The 27,724-nt window shown below is 48.1% G+C and overlaps 1 protein-coding gene across 2 annotated transcripts in view; it reads left to right on the top strand.

Moving 5' to 3' along the window:
- The first annotated feature begins 616 nt into the window (after positions 1-616).
- RNF220 (ring finger protein 220) overlaps positions 617-27,724 on the top strand; it is a 218,692-nt gene continuing 191,584 nt past the window's right edge. The window contains exon 1 of one of the 2 annotated variants that reach the window (XM_065842151.2): positions 617-1,286. In XM_065842151.2, coding sequence (XP_065698223.1) covers positions 662-1,286 — 625 coding nt within the window. In that variant the 5' untranslated portion in view covers positions 617-661. The remainder of the gene's footprint in view (positions 1,287-27,724) is intronic. The other variant, XM_065842149.2, reaches the window with a different exon arrangement.

Below are 27,724 nucleotides of genomic sequence, written 5' to 3'. Positions count from 1 at the left end.
GCTACTCGTATATACTCTGCAAGTGAGAGAAAATACGTGTCTGCTATGTACGTCTTAAGCACAGCGTACAGCATAAACATGAACTCTGACTTATCTGGTAACTACGTGCAATGGATATTTTTATGCTGGTTCCACATGCACACACCCCCCCAGGCAAATTAGTGGTGTGTGTATGTGTGGGCATTCTTAAGTTTATTGCAATTGTATGTACGTGCCTCTTTTGCCATATAAAATTCCAATTATGATTTGGACCTACTATCTTAATTTGAGACTGAACCTTGTTTATTAGTGGGTTATTAAATCTGCATGTTATTATGTTTGGTTCGCCTTTCATTCATCTGCACTGGATGATAACCCTTTAACCTGGAGGGCCAGAGCTGATTCCACCAGTGTGTGAAGTTGTCTATTGATTTTCTTGAATGAGAACAGCGGCGCGTTGCCGGCCCGTGGGTTGTAACACATGTGGCCACCTTGAAGCTGGAGCGTCCCATGGAGAGGAGAGCAGAAACCTAACCAGTTGTGTCTTCTTTTCTGTTTCCTTGCAGTGTTCAGAGAGTGATGATGCTCCAGTAATTTTCCCTGCTCCATTCCCAGGCGTCGCTTTGCTTTCCTTCCAGGGAAGATTGTTCCGCTTGTGATCCTGCTGAGGAAAGAGACTCCGATGGACTTACACCGGGCAGCGTTCAAGATGGAGAACTCACCCTACCTCCCCAACCCGCTGGCCTCCCCAGCACTGATGGTTCTCGCCTCCACCGCCGAAGCCAGCCGTGATGCTTCCATCCCCTGCCAGCAGCCGAGGCCTTTTGGGGTCCCTGTGTCAGCAGACAAGGACGTGCATATTCCCTTTACCAATGGCTCATATACTTTTGCCTCCATGTATCACCGGCAAGGTGGGGTGCCGGGCGCATTTGCAAACCGTGACTTTCCTCCGTCCTTGCTTCACCTCCACCCCCAGTTTGCACCCCCCAACCTGGACTGCACCCCAATCAGTATGTTGAACCACAGCGGCGTTGGGGCTTTCCGCCCTTTTGCATCTACTGAAGACCGGGAGAGCTACCAGTCGGCCTTTACCCCGGCCAAGCGCCTGAAAAACTGCCATGACACTGACTCACCCCATCTGCGCTTCTCGGACGCTGATGGGAAGGAGTACGAGTTTGGCACGCAGCTCCCCTCCAGCTCCCCCGGCTCCCTCAAGGTTGACGACACGGGGAAGAAGATTTTTGCCGTTTCTGGCCTCATTTCTGACCGGGAGACGTCATCCAGTCCCGAAGACCGAAGTGACAGATGTAAGTACCTCCGTTGACTTGTTGGTTCTGTAGTTGAGCCTGGTTGAGATACTCAACAGGTGATGGTCCCGCAGTGCTGCGGTTCTTGCTGTAGGCGGAGGAAAACCAGCCTTTCCTGCCTGCCCAGCTCAGCCACCCCGTGTTGCCTTGTCTCTTCTCAATGGTCACTGACAGATTTTGAGGTGATGTGCTCTAGGAGGCAGCTCGTCCTCCAGCACGCAGCTGGAGAGACAACGTTGACCATGCAGACAGCTGTCTGTGCCCCAGTGTGAAGCTATAGGTGCTGGCACATACATGTGTGTAAGCAGGGGTGCAGCTGGAGTATGTAGCCAGAAACTTTCCCAGGGTTTGCAGCAAACACGCACCCCCTGCTTCTTCAGGTATTTTTTTCTGACCTTTTCTTCGTGCATCACTGTCAGGATTCGTGCTGCAGGTTTTGACGAAAGAAGCGTTTCCTCTGGTTAAGTTATGAGTATTTCTGGCCACCGATCTCCCTCCTCAAGACATAAACCTGAATCTTTTCTTACCCATTCAATAAGCTGTTGCACCATGTGCTTTCTCTGAGCGTTTCCCCCTTTTGGTACCTGTTGAAAGGTGATGTGCCCTTTGGCAGCTCGGTGGTTGGACTGAAGGAAACCAGTCCACGTGCTCATGACTGTAACTGCCTGCTCCTCCATCCCCGTGTCCCTTGTGGTGTTGCCCACAGAGAGGGGCAGAGCTGTCCTTTGGGAAGGACAGGCTTCCAGGTTTGCTGGGCTGGGAGCTGACCCATGATGGGGAGCGATCCGGGGGTGGCAGAGAGTGGTACCATGAAGAAGGGCACTAACTTATGGTTAGAGTTTTCCTGTAAACCCAGACATGTGGAACAAGTAGCGAGTGGTTTGCTTTTCACGGGAGCTCCTTTGTTCTGTTGAATTTTCTTCCTAGAAAGTAATTTTATTATTGTTGCTGCTGTTATTATTATTATCACTACATTTTTTTTGCAATGAAAACCTGCTGCACCGCTCATTCCTCTCCCTTTCAGACGTGATTTTTCTTCTCCCCTTTATGATGCCGACGAGAGTAATAGAGACATTGTGGCTCTCTCTCCCCTGTCGGCGCTGCTTCCCCAGGCTGTCTCCTTGAATTAGGCACTGTGCTAACTTACCGGCGCTAAAAGGCATCTGCCTAAACCCAGCGTACCTTTTCAATAAAAGTCATCATAAAATCAACCTGCCTGTAAATCCATCGCTCTTTGGTTTTGAAATATGCTGCAAGTGCATCTTTTATGCTGGCATTCACGAGGGTAGGACGATTCCCACTGAAGGCAGAAGCCGTGTATTCCTTGCACTACAAACACCATCTCTTATCTGTCTCCCCCCTCTCCTGATCCACCCCCGATCATGCTACTTTTTGTGCCTCAAGCTCCTTTCATTGTTCAGCATCTCCTCTCCCTCCTTTTGGATCCGTAGGGGGAGCAGATTTAGGTGGGAGTATGTATGGATGTGTATGTGTGTAAGCTGGTAATATAATTATCCTGAGGGGGAGGCAGGTGAGATGACAAGGCTGAGAGACATCTTTGTCGATGCTCTTTCTCTTATCGATGTAACCTGGCTGTGGAAATGAAGCTTGCTCTAAAGAATATTCCAGGAGATAGCGGCGGAGGAGCGGGTCCGCTACCTAAATTAATTTAGAGCGTGTCAGCTGCTGTGGATCTCAGTAGCAAAATCCTGTCAGATACCCCATTTAAAAAGTAAATCTGTTAAATGAATTAGACCACATGGAGCGCAGCTGCAGACAGACAGACACATCCACATCCACCGCCGTGCTTTGCCTTTGCCGCCAGCGTGTGCCGACCTGGGTCCTCTCCTTGGGAGCGATGTGGCTTTGCACAGCCTGTGTGAGACGCAGGGATGGTGACACCCGGTGACACCCGGTGACACCCGGCTCCCGGCGCTGTGGCAGGGGACTGCTGGGCAAAGGAAGCAGAATAAAAACTTTGCAGGCAGCTTTGAAAACTTGGGCAGAAGTGGAAGGTGTTGTGTTTTGTTGTTTTTCTTACCCGTGTTGTTAAACGTCTTTAAGATGCTTTGCTGCGTGGTGGAGACGAACAAATGCAACAGCCCTGGTACTTCATGGACATTAAAATTCTCCTGTAACTAGCAGGACAGTGTACACTAAATATGTCCGTTGGCTCTGTATCATATTCCCATCACATACAGATACTGCACCATGGAAACTTCGCTCCATTAACACGGCAAGTTTATTTGGTGTGTGCATACGCACGTATGGGTGTGTTTGCTGGAGGCCGAGAGAGCGAGCGCCGGAGCTTTTTAGAGCATCCTGATGATCTGTGGTGCCGACCATTAGAAAATAAAAACTTCCGCAACGAGGAATTTGAGATATCACAGTTTGCAGATATAATCGTGATCCTGTTTTGCACTGACATTTGCATACAAATTTTTGGAGTTTCTATATACTTTGAGGGGGGGGTGGTTGTCTCTGACAAGTTTTATGGATTCCTTGTGTAATTGTTATATATAACCCTTTGTAAAATCTGCCTGCTTGTCCTCCTGATGGAGAATCTGTTGCAGGTAGGTGGCTGTAGCTTCTAGGCAAAGAGCTAATATGGCTTTTCTACAACTATGAGCAAAAATGGTACCATTTTCTTAGATCAGCAATACCTGCACATGTCTAACAAGTGATTTCAGATTTGCAGAGCTCAACCCTTGGGTTGTATTTCGCAGATTCCTGAAAGGGTTTGTGTTACGTGGAGAGTGAATTACTGTGATTTCTCTGCATATTCTTCTGTACCGCTGCACATGAACCATTTTTGAAGAGCTCATTAAAATGTTTGTTTTACCCAGTATCTTAAATGGTGATTTTCTAGGATTTTTTCTTTTTTAAAGATAATTCGATGCATTGAGTTTTAATATTCCTGAAAAAATAGGTTTATGCTTGAAACACTTTGCAGCAAAATGAGAATCTAGGAAGGCATTTTCGTCTCAGGGATGTTTGGAAGTTGCTCTATTTAGTCGTGTGTGTCATGGGAGCAAAGTCTTATCCTCTTTTCACCAGTGGGGGATATTTGTAAAATTTAGTACAATTATTTGGGATGTGTGCTGGTTAGCACCCGGCTCTGTAAGACATGTATTTGTGCAGTAGAGATTTCTGTCTTTTGGGTAAACCGTTCCTTAGTTATAAAGCAGGGTGCTGTTTTCTAGCAGTACCTGTTCCTGTACATCCTGGGAAGGGAGAACATCACTTGTGGGGTGCATCTGGGTGGGATTCTGCTCCTCGTTACTCAGGAAATTGGGCTGAGATGTCTGCTTTTGGCCAAATTGTCTCTCGCTGTGAAATGCAGGTCCTCAGGAGATCTGGGATGATGGAGCGTACAGGGAGAAGCAGACGTAATGTGTGCTGAATGGGCCCGTCCTCTACAGTGCTTACTGAGAAAAATAATGCCATTTGTTAGAGTTTAGGGGCTTCTTGTAAAGCACGTGTTAAAGATGCTGGGAGACATATTTTATGGGTTTCCTTTAATAAGCATACAATAGCTGAGATTCCTAGAAGGAGTGGAAATAAATGGCATGTTCCTTTCTGCAAAAGAGATCTATAGCCCTCTTTTAAAATCAGAAAAAAAACCCCAACTCTGGTTTTGTTCTTTGCTTCTAATAAATTCTCTCCCAGTGGCCTTCTGTACCCAGTCACCGTGGCATTGCTTTCCCACAAAGTGACATGCAGAGCTCTATGACAAAGCTGGGATCTCTTGGCAAAGAGCTGGTTCTTGGCAGAGGGGACACCTCTGCCGTCCCTGTGAGGCTGCCTGTGTCCCCAGCCTCCCTCGTCCACAGATGATGGTTTCCTGTTGCTGCTTGGTCTTCATCGTGTGTTGTCTGTGGCCTCTTGCAGAGCACAGCTTGATGTGTCAAGGTGACCTTCTACATCCCAACTGCTGTCTCTTCTGGCCTCAGTTTCCCTGTTGCTGCTGGTGGCTCTCACCCAGCCCCTGAGGATGAGTGATTGAGTTGGTGAGCACACTGCAATCCTCGCTCATCTCTTGGGACAGCTGGGTACAGAGAAGGTGGTTTTAGTAACACTATTTTGGTTATTATTTTATATAATCATATTGAACCTTGGTTATCTGGACACAGTCAGTTTGTCCTGCACTGAGTTTCTCCCCTGCAAGAGAGTGTACACCAAGCTAGCGCGCTCTTTGTTCCACTTTAGGCTTTTAACGAGCATCTCTAGCATGGGGTTGGTTTTCCTTTTGAAACAACTGGTTCATTATTGATCAAATGTAAATCGCACTTCAGGTGATGAGCATCAGGGCTATCATGACCACAGCTTGGATCGCTGAATAATGTAGAGCTTTGGAAATCAGACCAAGGACTGTCTTTACAGACACCCTCTCCACCAGGCGTGTGCTTTGGGCTTTGTGTTTATGAGCTGGGACCTATGTAGAGACCTTTGTGTGGGCACGTGTACTTGTGCTGGTGGGGAAGATGGGTTTTCTCCTGATATCTTGTGGCAGAACAATGGGTTGGAGGGGGAATGCACACGTACACACACACACACCCCCATTGCTCACGACTTTTCCTGCCTGGGTGCACCACTTCGGAGCCCGGTAAAATTTGGGGTCTAATGTGAAGTGATGCATTGTCGCTAATAATAATCAGCTGTGGCCATGGGAAATTGCAAACTTAACATTGCTTATGAAATAAACCAAGTGGAACATTTGCTTTCCATCGTGCGGTGCTCTGCGTGATGGAGGAGGAGGGAAGGAGCAACAGTGGGTTTTCTGAAGGGGTGGGCAGGCAAATCGGCAGTAGCAGAGATGGAGGACATCCATCCATCCATCCATCCATCCATCCATCCATCCATCCATCCATCCCTCTCACACCACCCAAAACACATCGTCCTTGTGGAGAGAGATGCACTGCATGGAGGGAGGTCTTGGAGTACGCAGCAATCGCCTCCTTTTTCTACTTTTCTGGCAACAACCTTCCTGCTCCCTCTGCAAACTGTTGCCGAGACTCCTTTCCGTGCTGTTCGGCTTAATTGTCTTGCCGGGATAAAGAAATGTTTGAACAGTTAAAGTGGGGAAGGGCTGGATGGGAGCAGCCCCTGCCGGCTGCGGGGCCATCTGGCCTGCCTTGGATCTGCCGGTCTCCAGTTTATATTTCTCTTTCTGTTATTTGGGGCTATCTGGCGCATTCGGAATACCTAATCACCATGGTGAGAGGAGGGACGGGGCTGCCTCCCCCGCCTCGCCACCCCCTCGGCCTCCCCTTCCCATCAATTGTCATGCAGAGCCCGGCCGGGCGGCTGTTCTGCATTTGCTGTCCTCGCCGGGCGCTCGGCAGAAGGATGGCTCGTAATTGATCGTTTCAGGGGGAGGGCTGGGGCTGTTTTCTCCTCCAAAATGTTCCCCCGTGCCGCCGCTGCCATCCGACCAGCTTTCACATCATCTCAGCCGTGCCAGCGATGCCGCATCCCCTTTATCGTCCTTTCTGGACTCCCTGGGAGCTGGCGTCAGGGCTCGTCCTCGGAGCAGCGAGCATCACCTAAATGTCACATTTATCCATCACCTGCTGGAGAGATAGGCACGGGCACAGTAAATATTTATCACTCCTCTTTTACCCTGTGTGTCTGAACGCTGGCATGAGCGTATTTATCGTACGATTGCAGGGCAAACTCCCCATCTAGCTCGGTATTTCCCATCAAAACCACAGTCCCCAAACCACTGGCCAAAGCTTGCTTTTCGAGAAGGATTTAATCACGTTAAATCTTCGGCCCCATCGATCAGGCTCGAGTGCTGCCACAAAATCGCAGCAGGAGAAGCGAAGGCAGACTTGGTGGCTGCTGTGCGGGGCTGGGGAGCGGGAATCCTGACCTCGGGCACGGCTCGGAGTCGCGATTTCCCCATCCCCAACAGGGGAGCAGCGATACCTCCCTCCCGGCGGCGTGTGCCGCTTTGATATCTTCTGACAGAAGACACCAGGCAAGGGCAAAGTATTAGTATTATTAATATAGTACAGTTAGTAGAATATTATGAACTATTATAAATCATTACCGCTAAACTGCAGTTATTAAAGGAAATGACCAAAGTGCACTTTGCGAGCCAGGATCTCTGACAGTTAAAACATTGTTTTATTATTTTACTTGCTAACTTGCAAAATTCAAGCGCTAGCAACAGTTTCCTGGTTGATCGGTGGCGATTGCGTAAGGAACTGGGAGAAGCAGGGGGAAATGGGGGCACGTTTCAGGAGGGACAGAATAAGCATCAGTGCCTTTGTGATTTCTTTTTCTCGGATGATTTGAAGGTCTCAAAGGAAAGAGACATACTCAGGCATAGGCCTAATCCTGCTCTGTAGGAGTTAAAGTGATCAAGGCAACAAGATCTTAGAGTTTCTGGAATTCCCCCTTGGAAAAAATAAAAGTGAAGGTGTTTGTGAATTGTTGCTGGTTGTTATTTGCTTGGTATCATTTAGACAAGTCCCATTAAACGCCAGCAGCAGATTCATTTTTCCCTCTTTGTTTGCCTTCCAAGGAGCAGAAAACAGACATAATTATATTTTACATGAGACTGTAAGATTTCCTCTCATCTCTTTTTTTTTTTTCCTGGCTAATATCTGCAGCTATAAAATAAATTCCATTTGTGCATACATGGTGTTAGACTGAGGTAAATAACTGTCATCTAAAATCTGTCTAACCTTAATCTGCATCAGGAGCACCATAGAGAACTGTACCCATTTGTATCATATTAAGCTTTATTTTTATTATGGATTTCTAATGCAAATTCATAGTGGGGGCAAAGTTGTTTTCTTTTAATACCTTATTCCAAGCAAAGCAGCCATTGAAAGTAAATTGTGATGATTTTTATCCTGCGGTTCATGTCACTGGTGGTCTTCGATCATGTCAGTTTGCTTGATAGCCTATGAATTTTTCACCTCTCTTCTCCAGGATGGAATCATAGATTTGGGGACTTCTGAGAACATTTTTCAGCTATGCAAAGCGATTGAAATTCTTCAGGAATAGTGGATTTATATTTTGGAAATTTAATGTGAGATCGGATTCCTATGCGGTGCCATCTGAAAAAGGGCATGAGTATTTTTTGTAGACCTACACATGTAATCTGTGGATGTGTCTTTCTCCCCTTTTATGCAACCTCGCTGTTTTCCCGCATGGCTCTGCTGGCCTGAGTGATCTCTGTCTACAGAAACTCTCAGGTTACAGATATTCGGGGCAAATTTGTCATCCTGAATTCAGTTCTCTTAACATCTCAGTGCTGAAGTTATTCTCCTGTTGCTGCTAGAGCATTTGTTGGCCAGGTTGATCCTTCTCTGTGACCCAGCCCTCAAGTCAGTGAAGGTGCTGAAGAAGTGCTGTGGATTTTGGAACTGTGTCTGTCTTCTTTGTCTTCTCTTTTAAAAACACTTACGGTGGTTGCAATAAGCTGGGTGTTCTTTAGCCTTCACTTTCTCCTCCTTCAACCATTTGCTGGCGTCTTGAATTGCAGCAGCACCCTGAGCAACAGAAAAGGGGGAAAAGCAATGTCAGGAAGGAGTGAGGCAAAGAGAGATTTATTGTCTTAAATGTGGGTAACATGGGGAGGGAGGTGACAGTGAAACTTCCCTTTGAGTTCAGGTGTGGGACACTTCAATGGTATTTTTTGTCACTTGGGACATTGTTTCTAATCAGTATTGTTTTTAAATCTTCCTTTTTTGGTAGCCCGACACAGAGATTTTCTTTCTCACCGAATTGCAGAGCAAGAATGTGTTTTGTACTTTTTCTTGCAAATACCGGGCTGTCCTGCAATGGGAAAAGGAAGGCACTAAATGTCTCTGGATACCCCTAAAAGGAAAAGCTGGAAACTGTGTCCTTGCTTTCTTCCAGCAGCACCGATTCCTGGTAACGGGCTCTCACATGGGTAACAACGTCAAGTTTTTCATTTGGTATGAAAACTGTGGTGTGAAAACTAAACCAGAAAGTGCTGGGGTGTCAGTCTGCAGGTGAGCGGTGTGGGGCTGGGTAGGGACTTACCAAATGCAACCCAGAATGAAAAGTGAAACCCAGGGGACTGCCCTGATGACCGATTTCTTTCTATTGGGATTTTTGATACTTTGTTTCAAATTAAGATAACTTTAATTAAACGTGACTCGGCCTTTTCATCTGATTTTGATATTGTTTCACCGTGCTTTAAGGAACAACTTGGAAAGCCATTTATTATGTGGAATTCTCTATCCTGTAACATCCCTTGCTATAAGGAGGCATAGGATAACAATCCCTCATTGCAGAGAGCCTGCATTGGCTGTTGTGCCAGGGTGGGAAAAGACCTGGTACCAGATTACCGCTCTGCTTTCTACTCCATCCTTGCTTGCAATACTGAAGATTTCTTTAGGAGTTTTCTGTCCCAATCCTCTCTGGGGGGACACTCCACAAAATTCCCTTCTGGGAACCCCTGTCCGAGCCCCCACGCTGCAGCAGAGGTGACGTGGGGTGTTTGTGAGCGAGTGGGGATAAACAGCATCCAGGGTGCTGCACCTCAGGCTGGGTGAGCGAAAGCCTTATTGGGGTGGCCTGGCCATGTCACAGCAGAGCCACCCCACACCCAGGCCAACCTTTGGTCCTAGGGAACCTGGGGAACCTAGAGGTTCCCTAGAGGGAACCTCATCCCCTTGTTGCTGTTTGCAGTGTGGGCGATCCTTCAAGGTCCCAAAAGCTGTGGATGGGTGGAAAGTGCCATCCTGGGTGCCAGGGCAGGTCAGAGGGATCCATGTAAAACACTACAGCAGCCCGCTTCCTTCTCTTGTTTATTCTCCTCCTTGTGAATCGGTTTCACTTCTCATTGCCAGTGCTAGAGACTGGAGGTGAGCCCCCAGCAAAGTCCTTAGCCAGGGTGACGGCCTTTTTCTCCTGAGCTCTTGTCTTCATCCTCCCCATGAAGGCATTTCGACCACTGGCCTTTTTTTATACTGGGGAGATGAAGGAGCAATCAGTGACCTGGGTAACCCTGCCTGGAGGGAACTTAACGGTCACAATCAAAAAGTTGCCAGTGTAAGTGGATTCATACATCAGGAGGTGCCCCTTAGGCAGGAGAAGGGGAGAACAAGCAGCTAAACTAAGCAGTTTCTTTTGGCTCAGTGCACAGCCCTGAACGGGACTGCTGGCACTTGCCACCATCTCTGCTGCTCCCTCCTTTCTGCATATTGGGGTTCGTGCACAAAGATGTTGTTCTCGGAGTTTTCCTGGTTACATGGTGATCAGCAGTCTGCCTTTGCTCAAGATTTGGGGCTAATATGCTCAGGGAAGCTGTGTTGAAGGTGCCTGGAGATTCAACAGAGGGGGAAGCAGGGCGTCTGCAGACCAGAAATTAAATATCAACGAGAGATCTGTGAGAGAGTGTGAAGTAGAAAAGTGCTACAAGTTATTTCTGTCTTAATTTGGCCAGTGTGGTGTGTCCAGTCCCGTGTTGGGTCCAGGACTGAAATAAGTATGATGACACTTGGATCAGGACTGGGATATACCGGAAAAAGTAAGCCGTGAAAGTTTGTAGTTCTCTGTCTCCATTAGCCAGAAATAATGTTCCCACCATCTCATTATTTTCCCTCTTAAAATGAAAACAACACGTTAACTGTGGAAAAGGATTGTGCTGGAGCACGACAGAGCTGGGCAGAGAGAGCTTGAATTGGCCTCGCTCGCACGTAACTCGGATACTGGGATGTTGTAGTCTGGGGAAGCTGTAGTTGGTGTGGTCCGGATCAGGCCCCAGGTTTTATGGTCTTAAACTGAAAAAAAAGGCTCACTTTTGGTCATCCCTTCAGGAACACTGTAAGCACCCAAGTCTGCCCTCCGGCACGTGCATCTCCCACCTGGGCGCCCACCCCATTAAGCGGGCATGCGCTGGCGAAGGCTGAGAAGGTTACAATGTCAATGAGAAACATCTGGGTCTGTGTTCTCCCAGATGTTGCCAGTTGTGTCTGGGTTGTTAGCTGCACCTGGGCAAAGAAGAAAAGGAAATCCCCGGGTGGTGTGATGGATTTTGCAGACCCTGGGAGGAGAAGGCACTTAGACACCACTTGCTGATAGTCCCTCTGCTATGTACTCAGGTGGCTCACTGGCGTTCGGGTGATCCAGGACATAGGTTTTTTGCACCTAAGGAAATGTGTCGTGAACTTGTTACATACCGATTCTTTTATTGCTCATTTCTAGCTTGACTGGTGTGGAGTTATTGAAGATGAAGGGTATGTTTATTGGCAGAGCAGAGGGTGCCTCCTCCTTGCAGCCACGTGGAGCAGGAAGAGGAAAGGGCTGCCTGGGCAAAGCCCTGAGCGTAGGTTGTGCTTGTGCTGTGGACTCTATTGACCTTGGACAAGCAGAGCCATTGCTCATTGCCCGTCTTTAAAGCCGGGGTTACAGTATTCTTGTAGCACAGCTGTACATTGAGGGTGGTTGTGTTCGTGTTTTGGAGGTGCTGGGGTCCTAGAACAGTGATTACGACCATGGTACCTGGATGGTTACACCAGGATTGAGAAAGTTGCGTGTGGGGAGTGATGGTGGCTTGTTTAATAAACATTATAATTGGGATTTATTCTGAAGAAACAGTTGCCAGATTTTTTTGTGTGAAACTGGGATGAACAGCTGAAATCAGTGGCTGGGAAATACACAGAAAGAAATGGGGGAAAAAAATTTGGAGTAAGGTAGATAAAAGTGAGAGATAAAAGAAATAATGCAGGGAAGGATGAGTAATCGACATTCTTGGAGTCATAGCGCAGGCCCTGGCTTCCTTCCTGAGCAGTAAAATAAAATTAAAAAAAAAAAAAAGTCTTTAGAACAACAAAACTCTGGACGCGCTGGTTTCCTTCCTGACAGGCCCAGCCTCGGTGGTGTTTCGATGAGTCCTCATTGGCAACCAGGGCTGATCTAAAGGCCAAAGGCAGAAGGACTAGGGGGGAAGGGAGAGGGATTTAACTCTTTGAGCTCTGCTGGAAGACCAGAGATCTTCTGCTTTGTGTGGGTTACTTTGCCATCGCTGGAGCATGAACGATGTTCTTTGTGGCTCAGGGTCTGAGGGTTGATCGGTGCATCTATCTATCTAGGTGCATGGTCATAGTTAAAAACCAAAAGCAGGTATTTTTAATCATTGTGGATAAAATTCCTTGGGCTTGGCATGGTGTGGCATGAAGCAACACCGTGGATGAGCAACACGCGAGTGGACTGGACGTTCTTAGTAGGAAGCCCTGATACGTCGCTGTTGCTGTCTCAGAGATGCTCATTTTACTCGTAGCATCCAGTTTATAGTGCGGTGCTGCTCTGCCGTCTTTCACCAGCCTGTGTCCCAGCTGGGAAGGAGCTGCTGGGTGCACAAGAACCTGTTGTGCCACAGAAGAATCTGGGCAGCTTGGAAGGAGCCAGAAACACAGGACGAGAGGCTGTGTGTGTGCTAGACAGGTTGAATGGTTTGGGCAAAGCTTGTTTTGCAGCTAACTCTCTGAGGCTCGCCGCTCTCTGCAGGGTTCCCCTCTCTGAAAGGTCGAAGCTACTTCTTAATTCTCAGCAGCTGACAAAATATTTATTTTCAGGTACTTAAAATATTATAATTTGAAGTGGAGTCCAGAGCCCTGGCTGGAGCTGAGCTTTTGTACTAACAGCTTCAGTGAAATGCCTTTTTCCTCCTACAACTTGCCAACAAATGCTTGGAAAATAATTGTGGGACAGTCATCCCTTTACTGAGCAGATCAAGAAGATTTGAGACTTGCCAGAGACTTTCAAAGGACAGGCCAAAGGTTCAAGTTGTTGCCAGTTCTATTTGTCTTAGCCTTTATACTTACTTTTGTGTCATTAATTTCATCAAATGTCTGTGGGTAAAAGGCACCCAGCGGGCTGCGGCTTTCGCTGAGCTCTCAGGGTGTACTTGGACACCTCTTGGGAAATAAGCCCACCTTTTTGTCTAGGGAGAGAGATTAAACTTGCCACAGCTGTAGCAGAAAGAGGCTTAACCACCAGCAAGTTTGTGATAACCTGACATGGAGACGGCCGCCCCAGGGTGCAGTACCCGGGAGCTGCTGGTGTCCTTTCTGCAGCCCTTTTCAAGTGGGTTTTGCAGGGAGATACACATATGAATAACGTTCCCTCAGTTGTACGGTACCTGTTGGACCTGTAGAGACCTACAGAAATCAAGTGCCGCACTTGGATTTTGTGGAAGGCACTGAAATGAGGGCTCAGCAAGGAGAAGTGTGAGCAGAGGCTGGACTGAGGGGACCCCAGCTCCCCGAGTTCTGTTCTTTGCCCTGCTCTTGGGTCCTCAGGATAATAATGCGTTTTGGGAGATGCTGGCAGGTTGTTCTGTTGATTTCGGTAGGCAAGGCATCTCTGAGCTGTTTGCAAGGGCTGCCCTTGCTAGAGGAACAACTCTGCTGGCACTGTCCTCTCCTGGGGGCCATGCAGCAGAAAAAAGCAGGGAGGAGGCTGCTCCCTCAGCAGGATCCCTGCAGACCGAGATTCCCTGCCCTGTTCTTGTGCCGCAAACCTCTTTTCTTGGTGCTCCCCTCACCGTCTGCATCCTGACAGCTGCTTTCCTACCCTTTCTGCCCCAGTGCAGCCGGCCAAGCGCATTAATTCTTCGGCAGAAGTGTTGTAATAATTAGGCAGCTCGTCGGAGGGTTTAGCAGTACTTAACCAGATGTGAAAAGACTCGTCCCGTGGTCCCCGCTCTCTCGCTGGGCTCCCGCCAGCTGCCTTTTCCCGCCTGCTCAGGTTGCCTAGAAAGGGCTGTAGGAGATCTCCCCGCTGCCCTGGCTCCTCTGGCCTCTCTTCTTATGCTAAACACTCATTTGTAAAGGAGAAGGAGGGAGGGTGGAAATCCTTGGGCTGTTTGGGAGAAGAGCAGCAAAGAATTAAAAGCCGACACCTGCAGTGCTCTGGCTTGAGACCTCCACCATTAACTCTTCCCAGGGCAACATCCCCTGGGCTTGTGGCACATCTTTTGGTGCCCGGCAGGGCTGCGTGGTGGGATGCGAGGGCTGGAGGTGCTACCCAGGGCTTGTGATGGCTCCTTGTTACACATAATCTGCACCAAGTTACATATATATAAAATATGTTACTTATATCTCCATCTTCCCTGCCTCAGTTTCCCTCCCTGAGAGGACAATGCTGTTTCCCTGTCCACCGCGCTGTATAAGCGTTTATACACAAGGCAGTATTATTATCACTAACACGGTTATAAAAAGAGGTTGTAGTAAACTGTATTGTCTGCCTAATCCATATTAATGGAAAGAACTATTGGAGACAGGATATTGGCCTGGACGGCCCTTGGACTGAGTCGTTCTGACAATTCTTACATTTCTATGGTAAAGTTTTATAAATACACACTGGCACCATATATTATGTTTTAAAAAAAATCTTTATACAACCTATAGGTTTATGGTTATAGAGAGAAAAGATGTATTAAATCAGCAAGACCAAGGGAGCAGACAAGATATAAAAATGATGCTGTATTATGCTAGAACTTATTGAAAATCCCAACGCATCTTTTTTGTGCAAATTGCAAATTCTTTCCTGTGTTCTGAATTTGTTTCTTAATGTGTGTCACGTACCAGAACAGTAGCATGGACACAGTTGCAAATATGGAGTGTGTTTTATTGTGAGTATTATACTGCATAGCAGAGTAGGGATGTTGAATATTGCAGTCAGTTCTATACAGCTGTAAATGGGCACTACCCGCTGTTCTGTATACAGAGAGCTGCATATTTATTAGTAAATACCAGTCTAGGTAAAATAAAAATAAAACGAGAGCTCGTATTAAAGACTTCGATGTTTAAAACTAGTTTGTGCAAAGCTCCTGGGATCCCACTGCAGGGAGCAGACCTGCATTTTCCAGAATTAAGTCTTTTCCATCTGATTTTCCTAGTTCTGTGAATTTGAAAAGCCTCTCCTGAACTCCCCGGCTCGTCAGTTTGTGGATTAATTCATCCGTGTTTCCAAGCAGGGTAAAGGTTGGGTTTGGGACTGGAGAAATCGTGGGTCATCTCCTTCCCTGGTGTAGCTCCAGCTGAATGTATCAGAGCAGCTTTGATGGGTGAAACACCGAGGATCTGCGGTTCAGGGGACACGCGAGGGCACGTGCATCACACGCGTGTGCACGGAACACGTGGAGCTGCCGGCGCTCGGTGCCTGCAGCAGGAAGGCCGAGTTGCAGGCAGAAAGCAAACCCTGTGTTTTCAGGGGTGTTTGCAGGCTTTCCAACTGACAGACACCTCTCTGGATATAAAGGCATCAGGGCAGAGCGTGGACTCCAAAATGAGCAATGGCTTCTGAAATACCCGAGTGTTTAACCTAGAGGGAGCTCTCTTACATGAAGAATGAGCCTATTGGCACAGTTTGCCTGAACAGCTTTTAGCCTGTGTATCGTTAGCAAACTTCTGCTTCCTGCGTCCTTGCACTTCTGGGTACCACATTGCCCTGGGCTGATGGACGGAGGGTTGGAGAAGTCCCATGGGTAACTTCTGCACTCTCGGCTCTGCGGGGGCCATGGCAGGAGCCTCACTCAGTTTCCAGAGGTTGCTCCTTGTGGAAGTTGATGGAGATTTCTTCCCTCGATCCACAGACACATCTGGCTCTGACCTAGTGTGGGTCCTTCAGACCCCATGGGTCCTGCTCCTGGTGGGTGTGGGAGCTCACCCTGGGGCTGGAGCAGAGCCCTGGCTCCTGGGGACTCCAGGGCAGTCTCTGGATGCTGCAGTGCATCAGCGAGAGGTGTGAATGAGCTGACAGTGAAGCTCGTAGCCTTGTGTACCTCCTGCAGCAGGGCAGAGGGGATGTGGCTCTCCAGAGGCAGCAGTGGTAGCTCTGCACCTTCAGGCCACCCACTGATTTAACAGAGTGAAAGAGAAACTTGCTGAAGTGTTGGGGCAGAGGTCTTAGACACCTGACGGTGGCTGAGATGTCATTTAAAAGGAGGACTGAATTAAAGGAGGACTGAGCAATTTTTTCCTGGGTCCAGAAAGCTCCTATCTGGGAACAGCGGGCCCAAAGGAACAGTTTGATGGTGCTGGGGTCAAGCTGGAGGGATTGAGAGCAGTGATGCTGCCCTGTTATCCCATCCCATCCCATCCCATCCCATCCCATCCCATCCCATCCCATCCCATCCCATCCCATCCCATCCCATCCCATCCCATCCCATCCCATCCCATCCCATCCCCTGGCAGTCCAGCTCCCCATGGCAGCTGCGTTTGCCCCAGCAAGTGGCAGTAGGGTGGCACTGTCTCTACCAGCGGGGCCAGTGGTGTCTTAGCTGGGGGGCTTCTCTCTCCAGGACAGCTTCCCTGCTGTTTGCACTGTGGTGGTCCCAGGTGAAAGAAGAACCACCCCAAAAAGCAGAAAGGGGAGGTTTGTCCGGCCTGGGCGTACCTGCAGGGACCACGGCCGGGAGAAGCCAGGAGCTGAAATCCAGCCTGCCAGCCAGAGCAGGCTCTCCCAGTCACAGCCCAGTCTTCTCTTGGGACCTTCCTAAACTGCTTGGCACAGTCTATGTCTGTCTGTCTGTCTTCCTCCACATTCTAAGAGGCATAACAATCTGGGGATGGAGGGGACTCCTCTCTCTTAAGCAGTTTATTTTACTAAGCTGGGCAGAGGGCTGGGGTGGAGGAGGAGGGCAGGGGTCCCTTCTGCTTGCCAAGAGCCGTGGTATCATCCGTGGCTCGGCTCCTCCCGTGAGCATCCTGGGAGTGCAAGAGAGGTGCCGTGCAGGGGTGTCCCCCAACCACTGCTCCTTGGACACTTCTCTGCTCTCTAGGTAAGGGCTGCATGCTGCTTAATTAACTTTTTATCACACTTGTGCCCCTACTGACCTATCCTGCCCTTCCCCAGCTCTGTGGACCTACCGACTAACAGCCTGAAAGGAGGGCAGGGAAGCCTAGGAGAAGAAATCAGAAAGGCCAGAGTTTCCACAGGGGAAAGCAGAGAGATGGTGGTGGAGTCCCTCCAGAGAGCTTTTATAGCAGAGTTCATGGAGAGCTGAATTCAACCGTTCAAACATTTTGACCCTGGCATGCAGGGTTGGGGTGACCCTTGTGTAGCCCCGCTGTCTGGCAGTTGGGCTGCTTTAAAAGAGGGCTGCAGAGGGGCAAAGCCGGGAGAGAAATTAAGGACAGATGGAGTAGGACAGCCCATGTTTTCCTGTGGGTGTTTGTCTTTTTGTTGGTTTTTTTTTTTGTTGTTGTTGTTGAACAGAAGGAGTTTAGGGAAGGAAAGGGCATGTGTGAGGGTAAGGAGCTGAATGGGGAAAGCGGTTAGAGGCAAGAAATGGAGAACTAAAGCACCTTTTTTCATTGTTTTTTAAAGAAAGGCTTTGTGCTCACTTTTTGTGCCTTCAGTTTGTAGTGCGGTCTGTGTTTTTTCTGGAGACGGCGAGAAGAATTGTGAGCAGTGGAGGCAGGAGAAGTTACTTTGATTCAAGCTCTCAGTTTAGTTTGAAAAATGTTAGAGGAAAATAGGTGGGATTAGAATAAGCACTTTTCCTGGGGACAGCTTCTCTTTGTGTTTCAGATGATGCCTGTTACTTCCCCCATCTCACTGTCCTTGCTTTGCTAGCAAATTGTACCTGAGCTTTCATGCTTCCCTTTGCCAAGCTCGCACAAGTTGATCCTGGGAAGCAGATAATTGCAAGGATTTCTCCCCTGGACTTCTAACGAGGTTAGGGGATGCTGTGAGAGAGACAGCGGGATGAGTACACACACCTGGCTTTGGGGTCTCAACAAACGTTTCTGCACATTAATAGTGCCCAGGACCCCACATCCCGTTCCTGTCTTTGAGAGGGGGAAGCTGCACCGTTGAGTACAACCCTCACGAAATTCAACTCTGTGAGGGCTTGTCCAAGTGTGGTTACTAAAACCAGCCCATTACTCTAATGGTTAGCTGTAAAGAAGTCTGTTAGCTCTAGGAAGCAATGAGAGAGCTCCAAGCACTGTCCTTCAGGGCTGCTTCCCAAATACTACAGTGGCAGACCAGTCCATGCAAATCCTAAAGTAGCAGCTATTAAGTGTAAACTCCTGCAGCAAGGGGTCTACCCAAGATGCCCAAATTGTGCATTTAAAGGCGATGCCAGCTTTGTTTTGATGCCTGCCCTGTGGCTGTGGGCGCAGGCTGGGTTGTGGTGGTTGACTGAACTGCATTATCTCGAGTTCAGTCATTCTGTGTGCTGGATGAAGATGTATTGCATGGGAGGAGCTGGTGCAAGGAGAGCCCTGCTTCCCCAGCTCTGCTGCAGGAGGATCCCAGCTCTGCCCTCCTCCATGGCTCCAGCATCCCAGACCTTTGCAGTGAGCAGTGCAACCACCATCCAGATTGTGTCTGCTGACCATGGAGGAACTGTAGTGCCGTGGTGTTGTGCGCCCAGGCAACACAGTGAAATGCGTGTGGTAGGGACTGTGGACGTCCCCATGCAGCAGAAATGCTGCATCTCCTCTTCCTCTCTCCCTTGTGCTCTGAAGTCCATGGCCCAGCAGATACCTGCTGTTTGAGGGTCTGGCCACAGCAGCCTTTTTAATTCTACATCCAGGTTTCTTGAGAGCAAGCTCCCTGTGAGTCTCTGCTCTTTGCCCAACACAAACAGTCCTCCTTGTGTGTTTGACCTTATACAGAAAGTTAGTTTTCCTTTTATGAGCCCACCGGGGAGATGGGGGGCTCCCTGGGAGCAGAGCAGGTCCTGCATCCCATGCATGAAGGTGTGGAGACAGCTTTAGGGAGCGCTGGTTTCTCATCAGTAATTCCCACCAGTCATCAACTGCCTGGAGTGAAATGCTTTGATTCCTGAAGAATTCCCAGGAATCTGAAAGGGTTAAAAAATCCCTGGCACTTCTGAGTTGTACCTTGCATGATCTTCCTTGTCCCTTTACCCCTTCCCCTCATTCACCAGTCAAGAGAGAGCATTAGCCCAAGATGCTGCAGGTATACAAAACCAGGCTGATTTATGTTAAATGAATTCGCAGTGCTCCGTGTTGTCACCAGTGACTGTCTCACTGCTCATGACACGGGGATGAGAAACAAACTGCTCTTCTGTCCCATGAGACACAGCCTTTATACCTAAAGATATTAACAGTGCAGAGAAAACCAGGAACTGCAGCCTGCGGGGAAAATGGAAAGGACTTAATACCCATAGCTTGCAAAACAAGAGCAGCTCAGAACATCGGTGTCAGGTGCTGGAGCCTCGGAGGTGGAGGGAATGTCTGTAGGAAATGGGAGCAGGGAGTGGGGGACATCGCTGTTGCAGCTTGAGACTGTTTTCAGAAGCAATCCTGGACCTTTTGTGGCTCAAACGAAGTATTCAGAGTCCTACACATATCTGCTGTGTGTCCCTAATAAAACTGTACTCTCAAAATGAGGCAGGTAGGGGTCGGTAAGTGTGTCCTCAGTGCACTGAGAAAGACAATTACAAGAAGAAAAGCTGTCTTCTCCCGGTGGCCTGGCACAGGTGACAGTGTGGTCGCAGGTGCAGGAGAGGCTGCAGGGGGCTTGTCCCCAGGTGACGTGCCTGGGCTGTTGGTGACACAGTGGCTGGTGTGAGCAGTGAAACCAAGCCGGGCCGTGTCCGGCGGGGAGAGGAGGATGGGGGTTCAGGCATCCCCAGCAAATGGACTTCAAAACCGCCTCCCTTTCTTTACGTAGATGTGTTTTCAGCTTTCAACTCAACTGTAAATTTAAAAGGTCCTTGGCTGGTAAGTCAGGAGAGACGTGACTTTGGCTTGCAAACTTTGGGCTTGATTTAAAGAAGGGCAGAACTTCAAAAATAAATCCTTCTTCTCCTGCTTCCCTAAGATACATCCAGGTAGGGTGTGCTCAATGCTGGTTTAATGCTCCCGTTTAAAGAGATAATTTTGTCCAAAGCCAACCTTCTGTAGGAGCCTATAATTAGCAATTAAAGCATAAAAAATATTTCCATCAAGTGACTCCTAAATAAATGCTTGTCACTGCTGATCAGAGTTGGTTTATTTCCATGTGTGTTTTCCTTCCTTCTTTTTTTTTGTATAACTTACAGCCCTGTAAATGCTCAGCAGCTGTTAATATGATTCTGTCGATACGTTTACCATGGTGATTTGGCTATATTTGGCGAGCGTGTGAAGAAATCACTCACTGGTTAGAAGGAGGAAAGACAAGCTGTCGATATCAAGGGAGAAATGCTAATAACCCCGGTGACAAATCATTCCTGGGAATCTCAAAGGGTTAAAGAAAAGAGCAGCAGCACTTCCCGGAGAGAGGGGCCTTGGCGAGCGAAGGTGACTCATCAGGAGCTGCAGACACCAGCTGTCATCTCCAGCTCCTCCTGTGCTTAATCACTTCACTTTTCTAAAGAAATATTTTGTTCTAATTCAAACAGACCTGGGATTGTTTGTTTTTTATGAATTATTTACTGGTGAGGAGAACCTCTTGAGGTATCCATCTTCACTCAGAAATAAGTGGACACGGAGCCTGCTGCAGCACTTTAAAGTGCACAGGCTCCTCTGTGATGAGCCTTGATATTGTTTTTTAACACCAACTTAAATCCTGAATAAAGCCCAGAAAGTGAGCTCTGGCGCTTGGATCCATATTGGAGGGAATGCATGTAGACTTTGACCTCATCTAGTTGCTCTTTGAAGGACGTCCCTGCTCATCAGTGCGGGGTGGAGATGCTCCAGCTGGATCCTGTGACTGCCACCAGTTTTCCAGCATGGATGTGGAGATGTGTCCCCACACCTGACATGCTCCTGGGTGTATTCCCATAGCAAGCACACACTCATCATGCACAACGTGAGTGCATGAAGGGGCCTGTGTGTGCCACTGACCGCTGCTCTGGGCATTGAGACCCTCCAGCTCCAGGTGATGTTTCTGCTACTTCATAAACCCTTGACCATATTCCACCTGGCAGTTCTTGGCTTCTGATCTTTGTACGTTTATAGTTCTTCCAGGGCCAACAGGAGCTCATATGATATTTTGCAGTCCCAAAAGGCCTGATCTAGCAGCCATGGAAGTAAATAGATGGAAAAATTTGCACTGACTGGACTGGGCATCAGATTAGTCCCTAAATGTTAGTTGATCTGCTTTGGGGTTATGACAGACAAATATTGCCCCAAGATTACTGCTACAGGAATAATCGATCTGGCTGTCTTGGATATGTCTAGGCTGCCTATCATCACTGTAATATCTAAGTGAGTGTTACCTCCTAGGAAGACTGTGCCTGACCAAATAAGTTGCCTTTTCTTTGTGTGGTCTGGGACCAGAGAGTGCAGTTTTCAGCGTATTTAAGATCATTTCTATTTGGCATTTATCTGCTCCACAGGATATTGCTACTTGACTGCCATGTCCTTATTGTGTTCTACTTATATATCATTTATGTTTATTTTTTAATTTATTTTTTAACTAACTAAATAACATGGTCCGTAAATAAATGCCTAGGTCCTCAAAACAATTTAGACAGACAAAGTGCCTTGAGTGTGATTTAGCTTGAGCGGTGTAAGTCCTGTGCTTATACAAGCTTCAAAATGACAGGAAAGATAATCCCATCAGGCAGCCTGTAAAACCGAACAAGCCGTGAGAAGGGTTTTCTTGTATACAATTACACTTAGAGACACAGGATGAGAAAGAAGGGGATTCAGGACCTGGGGAGGCTGGAAGAGGCAGGTGGTTCCATCCTAGACACTTATTTGCACTAAGGTCCCTTCATGCAAGCCACTGCAGCCTGTGCGAGCTCGAAGGAGATGGGCACAACCTCCTGGAAAGCAGCTCTGGTGCCCCATCAGCATGGGTTTGGCCACAGGGCTTTGCACCAACGCCGGCTGCAGCCGCCGGTGTGCTCAGAGCTGCTGGGAATGGGACAGGAGCGAGTTGTGTCCTGCAGCCTTTTCTGCATCCCTCGGCTTATGTGTCATAGGGGCATATTTTAGCCTCATCTGAGGGCTGCTCTGTGTGAACCAGAAGCCCACAGCCAGCCAGCTGCCCCTCAGCAAAAGAGGCAAAGATGCCTGAAAGTCTCCTTTGTGCCTCATTTCTGTTCGGAGAATGGGAACATCCGCTGGAAAATAGGACGCACGAAAATCAGCAACATACTTGCTGTTAATTCCTCACTTTTTAATTTTTCCTTGCAGAAGAACCTTTTAGCAGCACTTTTTCTAAGGGGCACTTTTGACACCCAAACCTCTTCTTCCTAACTCCTCCTCTTCTTTCCAGCCCACACAATCTGCCGGATTCCCTCACTGCTCCCCTCCTGGTGCAAAGATAAGACATTTGGGGTAAGACGTCAGCAGCGTATTCATTAGAGATATGTAAGTTAGCAGAATTGAGGACTTCTTTGGGATTTTTCCCACTTACTATGAACTCTGGGATTCCGCTGTTTATGAAGCAGCGGCTGGTGTAGGGCATAACAACAACTGAGGTTTGCTTCTGAGCCAGTTTCTTGCCTTTTTTCATGTGTGAAAAGTTCCTGACTCTGTGTTGATTTTCTTGAGATCATGTTTATTTAAATCAGGATAATAATCTTCCAAATATACCCTAAAATTATATAGCCATATAAATCCTGTCATAATATATTCAGTAAAACTGTCAGGTGATCATTCTTAATGTAAAATGAGACCTTTTCATTTTCATCCAGTCAGTTAGCACTAAATTAACTCCTTGGAACAGGCTCAGAGTCATTCGTTTGAGTAAATACCCCAGTTATTTATTGAATATACAGCATTGGTGTCTGTCTCGGGGCTGGGAGCGAGGTGGTCCTGTCGTTATCCCAGCTCCAACACCGGTCATTCAGGATGCTTGAAAACTTCAGTAATACCCACACAAACATTTGTTTTGTTCTTAATCTCGGCGCAGCCATGAGCTGATTCCCAATGACAGGTTCAAGCCATGGGCCCAGCTGCAAGCAGGACTCCTGATCTGCTGTCCCCGCAGCAGCCCGGGAGCAGGAATTGTCCCACACTGGCTCGAGCACTTGGGGACATGGGCAGGAACCATGTCTCGGAGTGCAGCTGAGGGTGCTCTGCAGGTGGGAGAGCTCTGACCTGTTGGACTGGCTGTGTCCTCCTCAGTCATCTCACCTCAGAGCACCATGTCTTAGAATCATAGAATAGTTTGGGTTGGAAGGGACCTTCAAAGGTCATCCAGTCCAACTCCCCCACCATGAGCAGAGTCTTCTAAACCTCCAGTCAGGAACACCAGTTCTGGGCACAGCAGGACCTCTGTCTCCTCCTCTGGGGATGGAAAGGTGTGGTGACAACAGGTGTGGCAGAGGTTTGCTGTGGTGTTCACCATGCATGGCTGTTTGGAAGAGGCATTCAGAGTGGAGTCACAGAAGGACCATCACTGAGATAAAGATCCTCAAAGAGCTTCAGCCCTTCAGTAGGGTGATTTGATGGAGCGCCCAGTCTGTTACAGCCTCCTTTCTGTCCCCAGTGCCCCTCCTTTAGACCTCTTCATTCCTCCTCTGGGTGCCAGCCCAGCGGGGAGCATGAATGTTCAGAAGATGACTGTCCCAGAGCCTGCCACAAAACATGATGGAAATTGAAACTGCCTGCAGGAGATTCCCTGGAGGACTCAAATATCAGCACACACTATTTAGATGGCCAGTCCCATGATGGAGAGAGAGGTGAACTTCTTCCCCTGCATCCCTGAGAGGACGGTGAAAGTGCCTCCAGAGATGCTCTGGCTTCCAGCCCGCAGCCTGGAAAGCACAGATTGAGCCAGGGTCAGGGGAACATCTTCCTGCTCCTGGACCTAAAGACAGAGCCTTGCTTGCAGCCCCGCATTCAGCTTGCCAAACACAAAAGCTAAATAAAAACAAATGAATCAATGAATCAAATCCTGACTGTCCGGAACCGGGCTGCAAGGAGACACACTCATCCTGCTCTTCTGGGAGATCAAATTCACTACACAGATCAAAGAAGGAAGAGGAAAAGCTCTTCAAAAGTCAGGAAACAAAATTGCCTTGGCCTTCCTTTAAAGAAGGAAAGTTACTGGACCACAGCCTAAAAGAACCAGAAGAGAAAGCATCAAAGGGAAGCTCTTAGTCACATGTGGCTCTGTGAAAGGTGAGGTCTGCCAGGTACTAGATGTCCAGTTTGAACTGACAAACTTCAGCTCCCAAAGAGCAGCCTCTCATTGCACCTACAGGAGCTCTACATCCCCCTCCTCTAGAAAAGAACGAGATTAGAGTAAGGGAAAAAAGAAATAAAAAGGCTTGCCAGGTTTATTCATAAATTCTTTATAGTCCTGTAGAAAATGGAGGGTTGTTCCCTTTCTATTTCTTTTTCTTAATGCTCATTTCAGCTGGGTGGTGGTGAGGGTGGTCAGAGCAGCCTCTCCTTAGGAGGGTGGAAAAGAAATCCACCCTCATTTGAGGATAACAGGTCAAGTGGGCATTGCAGGTTGAGCAGGAGGAAGACGTGGCAGCTGTAGGTAAAGCAAGAAGCTTGGAGCTTAAACTGAAACCCTTCCGTCAGCTCTTGTTTTCTAGCATGGGGGTGACAAAGCAATGCAACAAGCTGTCTAGGGAGTGGGGAGCACTGACAGGTTGCAGGAGCAAATTAACCAGAATTATTTCAGGAATGTGTTAAATTTAGCTGTTTGTGCTTCTGGACAGAAAGAAGCAGATAACCTCTCGTTCACCCTTCCACTTCTGTGTGATTCTGCGATTCTCCAGGTATCAGGTTCCCACTGCTGTACAGACACAAGGTGTGGAGCATTGGTTGCTTGCCTAGAAATGCACTCCAGTTTCTGTGGAAGCTCAATACTGAGGTCATCTCTTGGGTAGGGAGATGATATAATAAAGACGCACAGCAGGTTAAAGTGCAGGATCAGCAGCTGACAGCAAAAATGGTTCCATGTAAGTTTATCAGCACATGGTCAACTGGAAGAAGGAAGAAAGCAGTTCCCTCCATAGCAGAAAAGTAAAGATGCCAAGGGGAAAGACATGAACAAATTGTGCAGGGATGGGAAGCAGGGAGTGTAGCTAGAGAGATGGTCCTTAACTCTTTCAAGCCTAGGAGCTGCAGGAGTACGGTGACTCCAGCTGCCTAGTGGGGTCACCTATCCAGAGGACTCAACACCAAAGCTGCGGTGTGGCTGCCCATGGAGGATCAGCGGTCCATAGGTACCCAGGTCTCAGCAGAGAGGATGCCAGGGCTCAGTACAGAGGAACGCTGAAGCCTATTATCTCTGTTTTCTTAGTCTGGCTGACCCAGGGCGATTTTGATGCCTAACTGGGATTTCATGTAGTTTGTTTTAGTTTAGTACGACATTGTTTAGTGTTTAAAGGTTACCCGGGTTACAAATTTTACTGTTGTATTGATTGACTGGTCTTTTCTGTCTTGTTGCTGAAGATGAGAAGGAATTGAGAAAAATACTCTCGATTCCCCCGCCAAACTGGACTACTCTTCCTCACAGATGGCTGGCACTTTCTTTCCAGCATCTTTCCCTGCTACCATCTTGCTGTGTGCAAAGACACACACGGCACAGGCCTCTTCCAGTATTGTATGATATGCTTGAAACCCACATTTGCCCATTGCTTTATGTTTCTGCCAGTGCGACTTATGCTTATGGATATGTGCAGCAAGGGTTTTAAAAAGTGAGCAATAACCAGCGTGATTCTTTTGAGCAAGGTGTTTGTTGCGGGAAAGCAGGTCTAAAGACCACAGGAGGATGCTCTGCTTTGCTGTAGCCCAAGTATGGCCCTGCCAGCACCACTTCTGCTGCAGAGAGCAGAGCTGGGAGCAGATGTGTTAGTAGGTAGACAAGGTATGTTCATCCACTGAAAGATGGTGTTTTAGCGATCATGGTGATAAACAGCACCGTGACGGTGTCCCGTGGGTGCTGTAAGGTGCTGCTCAAGTACCTGTGCTGCAGAGCATCTCCCGATGTGAGCTGGTTTGGGGACTTGTAGGTGCCCCCTGGCACACAGTATCCCCGGAGGTCCTGGTCCAAGGAGGCAGGTGGGCAGCAGCCATGAAGTTCTGCCTCTTGTCTTGCACTCTGTCCACAGAGCGCTGGAAAGCACAAATTCTGTTGAGACTTAAGTTATAATTTAAGGCTGCGAACATGTGCTCTGCTGGCGGCTATAAAGATTCAAATCATAAAGTTTTACAGTGGAACGGTTTCTGTAAAAGCATCGTTAGAAAGGGGGAATCGTGCCTTAAATTCTTACGACTTATGGGGCTGCCTGGTTTCTTCTGGTTTTAGTGGTGCTTGGTGTGACACTGAGTGGGGTCCCAAACCCCACCTTTCCGTTTAAAGTCAGATCTTTCTTCCCCAGGGCCCTGCTGTTCCCATGCCTTGAGGAGGACTGGAGATGGTGCTGTTTCCTGTGCCCACCCCATCCACAGGCAGGGTTTGGGACCCCTAATGTGTGCAGAGCTTTTGGCTTGTTGGACTAGCAGGGAGAAAGATGATGTGGTGTGTGGTGCATAGTCATGGAGTGGAGCCTGGGGAGCTCAGGCTGAGATACAAGTATCTTGAGCATGTTGTTGAGCCCAACCAAACCATCCATGTAGGGTTAGGGTTGGGTTAGTCAGCCTGAGACCTGTGAGGCTGTTGAATATCCTTCCAAAGGATGGATTAGCTTCCTCATTCTTTCAGACTTTGAAACCAAGCTTGCCTTTGTCATATTCTGTAACACCAGTTAGTGTCCAAAAGGAAGCACCACCACACGTTGCTTCAAGTTTTCACACCATGCAGGGTGCTGTTCTCTGTCTGTTGGTGCTGTTCTCCATCTGTAATGTCCTTGCTCTGGTGGCATTGGAGTGGAGACCCAATTGCTTTACACAAGCGAGGGCTCCCAGGTCTGGGCCTGGGAAGCAGTCTGACACAGATGGTGAAAATCTGCAGCTGCGGCATGAAAGGCGAATGAATTAAAACATAATATGAATAATACAGTCAATACAGCAGCCATGAGTTGTTTATTTTTATGTTAAATTCAATGCATTTTTGTCGCCCTCATATTTTGAGTGATCAATAGGGCAAAGATTTTCATATTAACAATACTCAGCTGCATTGTAGAAGCGCAGGGAAGTGGGAGGTTTTGGCAGCTGGATAGACACGTAAGGTTTTTGTCACCTCTTTGGGACACACGGAGAGCAGTTTGAGTTTATGAATAAGCATCATAGATGCATATATTTGCTGATAGATCAGCAGTGAAACTGTTAACCGTATTCCCATTTCAGTGGTTATCTCCAGCTCCCAGAATTAGCACCCCACTGGGGTGAGTGGAGCACAGCCGACCTCGTCATGCAGGTACAGCAAGATCTTCACGGGGGTGGAACACACCGCTGGTGTGATTACACTTGGTTTCATCTTTCAGTTTTATTTATAAATTAAAGCACAGGAACTTATGCTTAATTAGAATTAAGATTGGCGGTGCAGGTGGTGCCCATGCAATATCTAAGGCTGTGACCTGAGATGGAGGGCTGTGTTCTGCTGAGCTCTGCAGCTGGGCCACCATT

Source organism: Patagioenas fasciata, chromosome 6, assembly GCF_037038585.1.
Source record: "Patagioenas fasciata isolate bPatFas1 chromosome 6, bPatFas1.hap1, whole genome shotgun sequence".
NCBI lineage: Eukaryota > Metazoa > Chordata > Aves > Columbiformes > Columbidae > Patagioenas > Patagioenas fasciata.
This window is presented reverse-complemented; position numbering and strand designations above follow the sequence as displayed.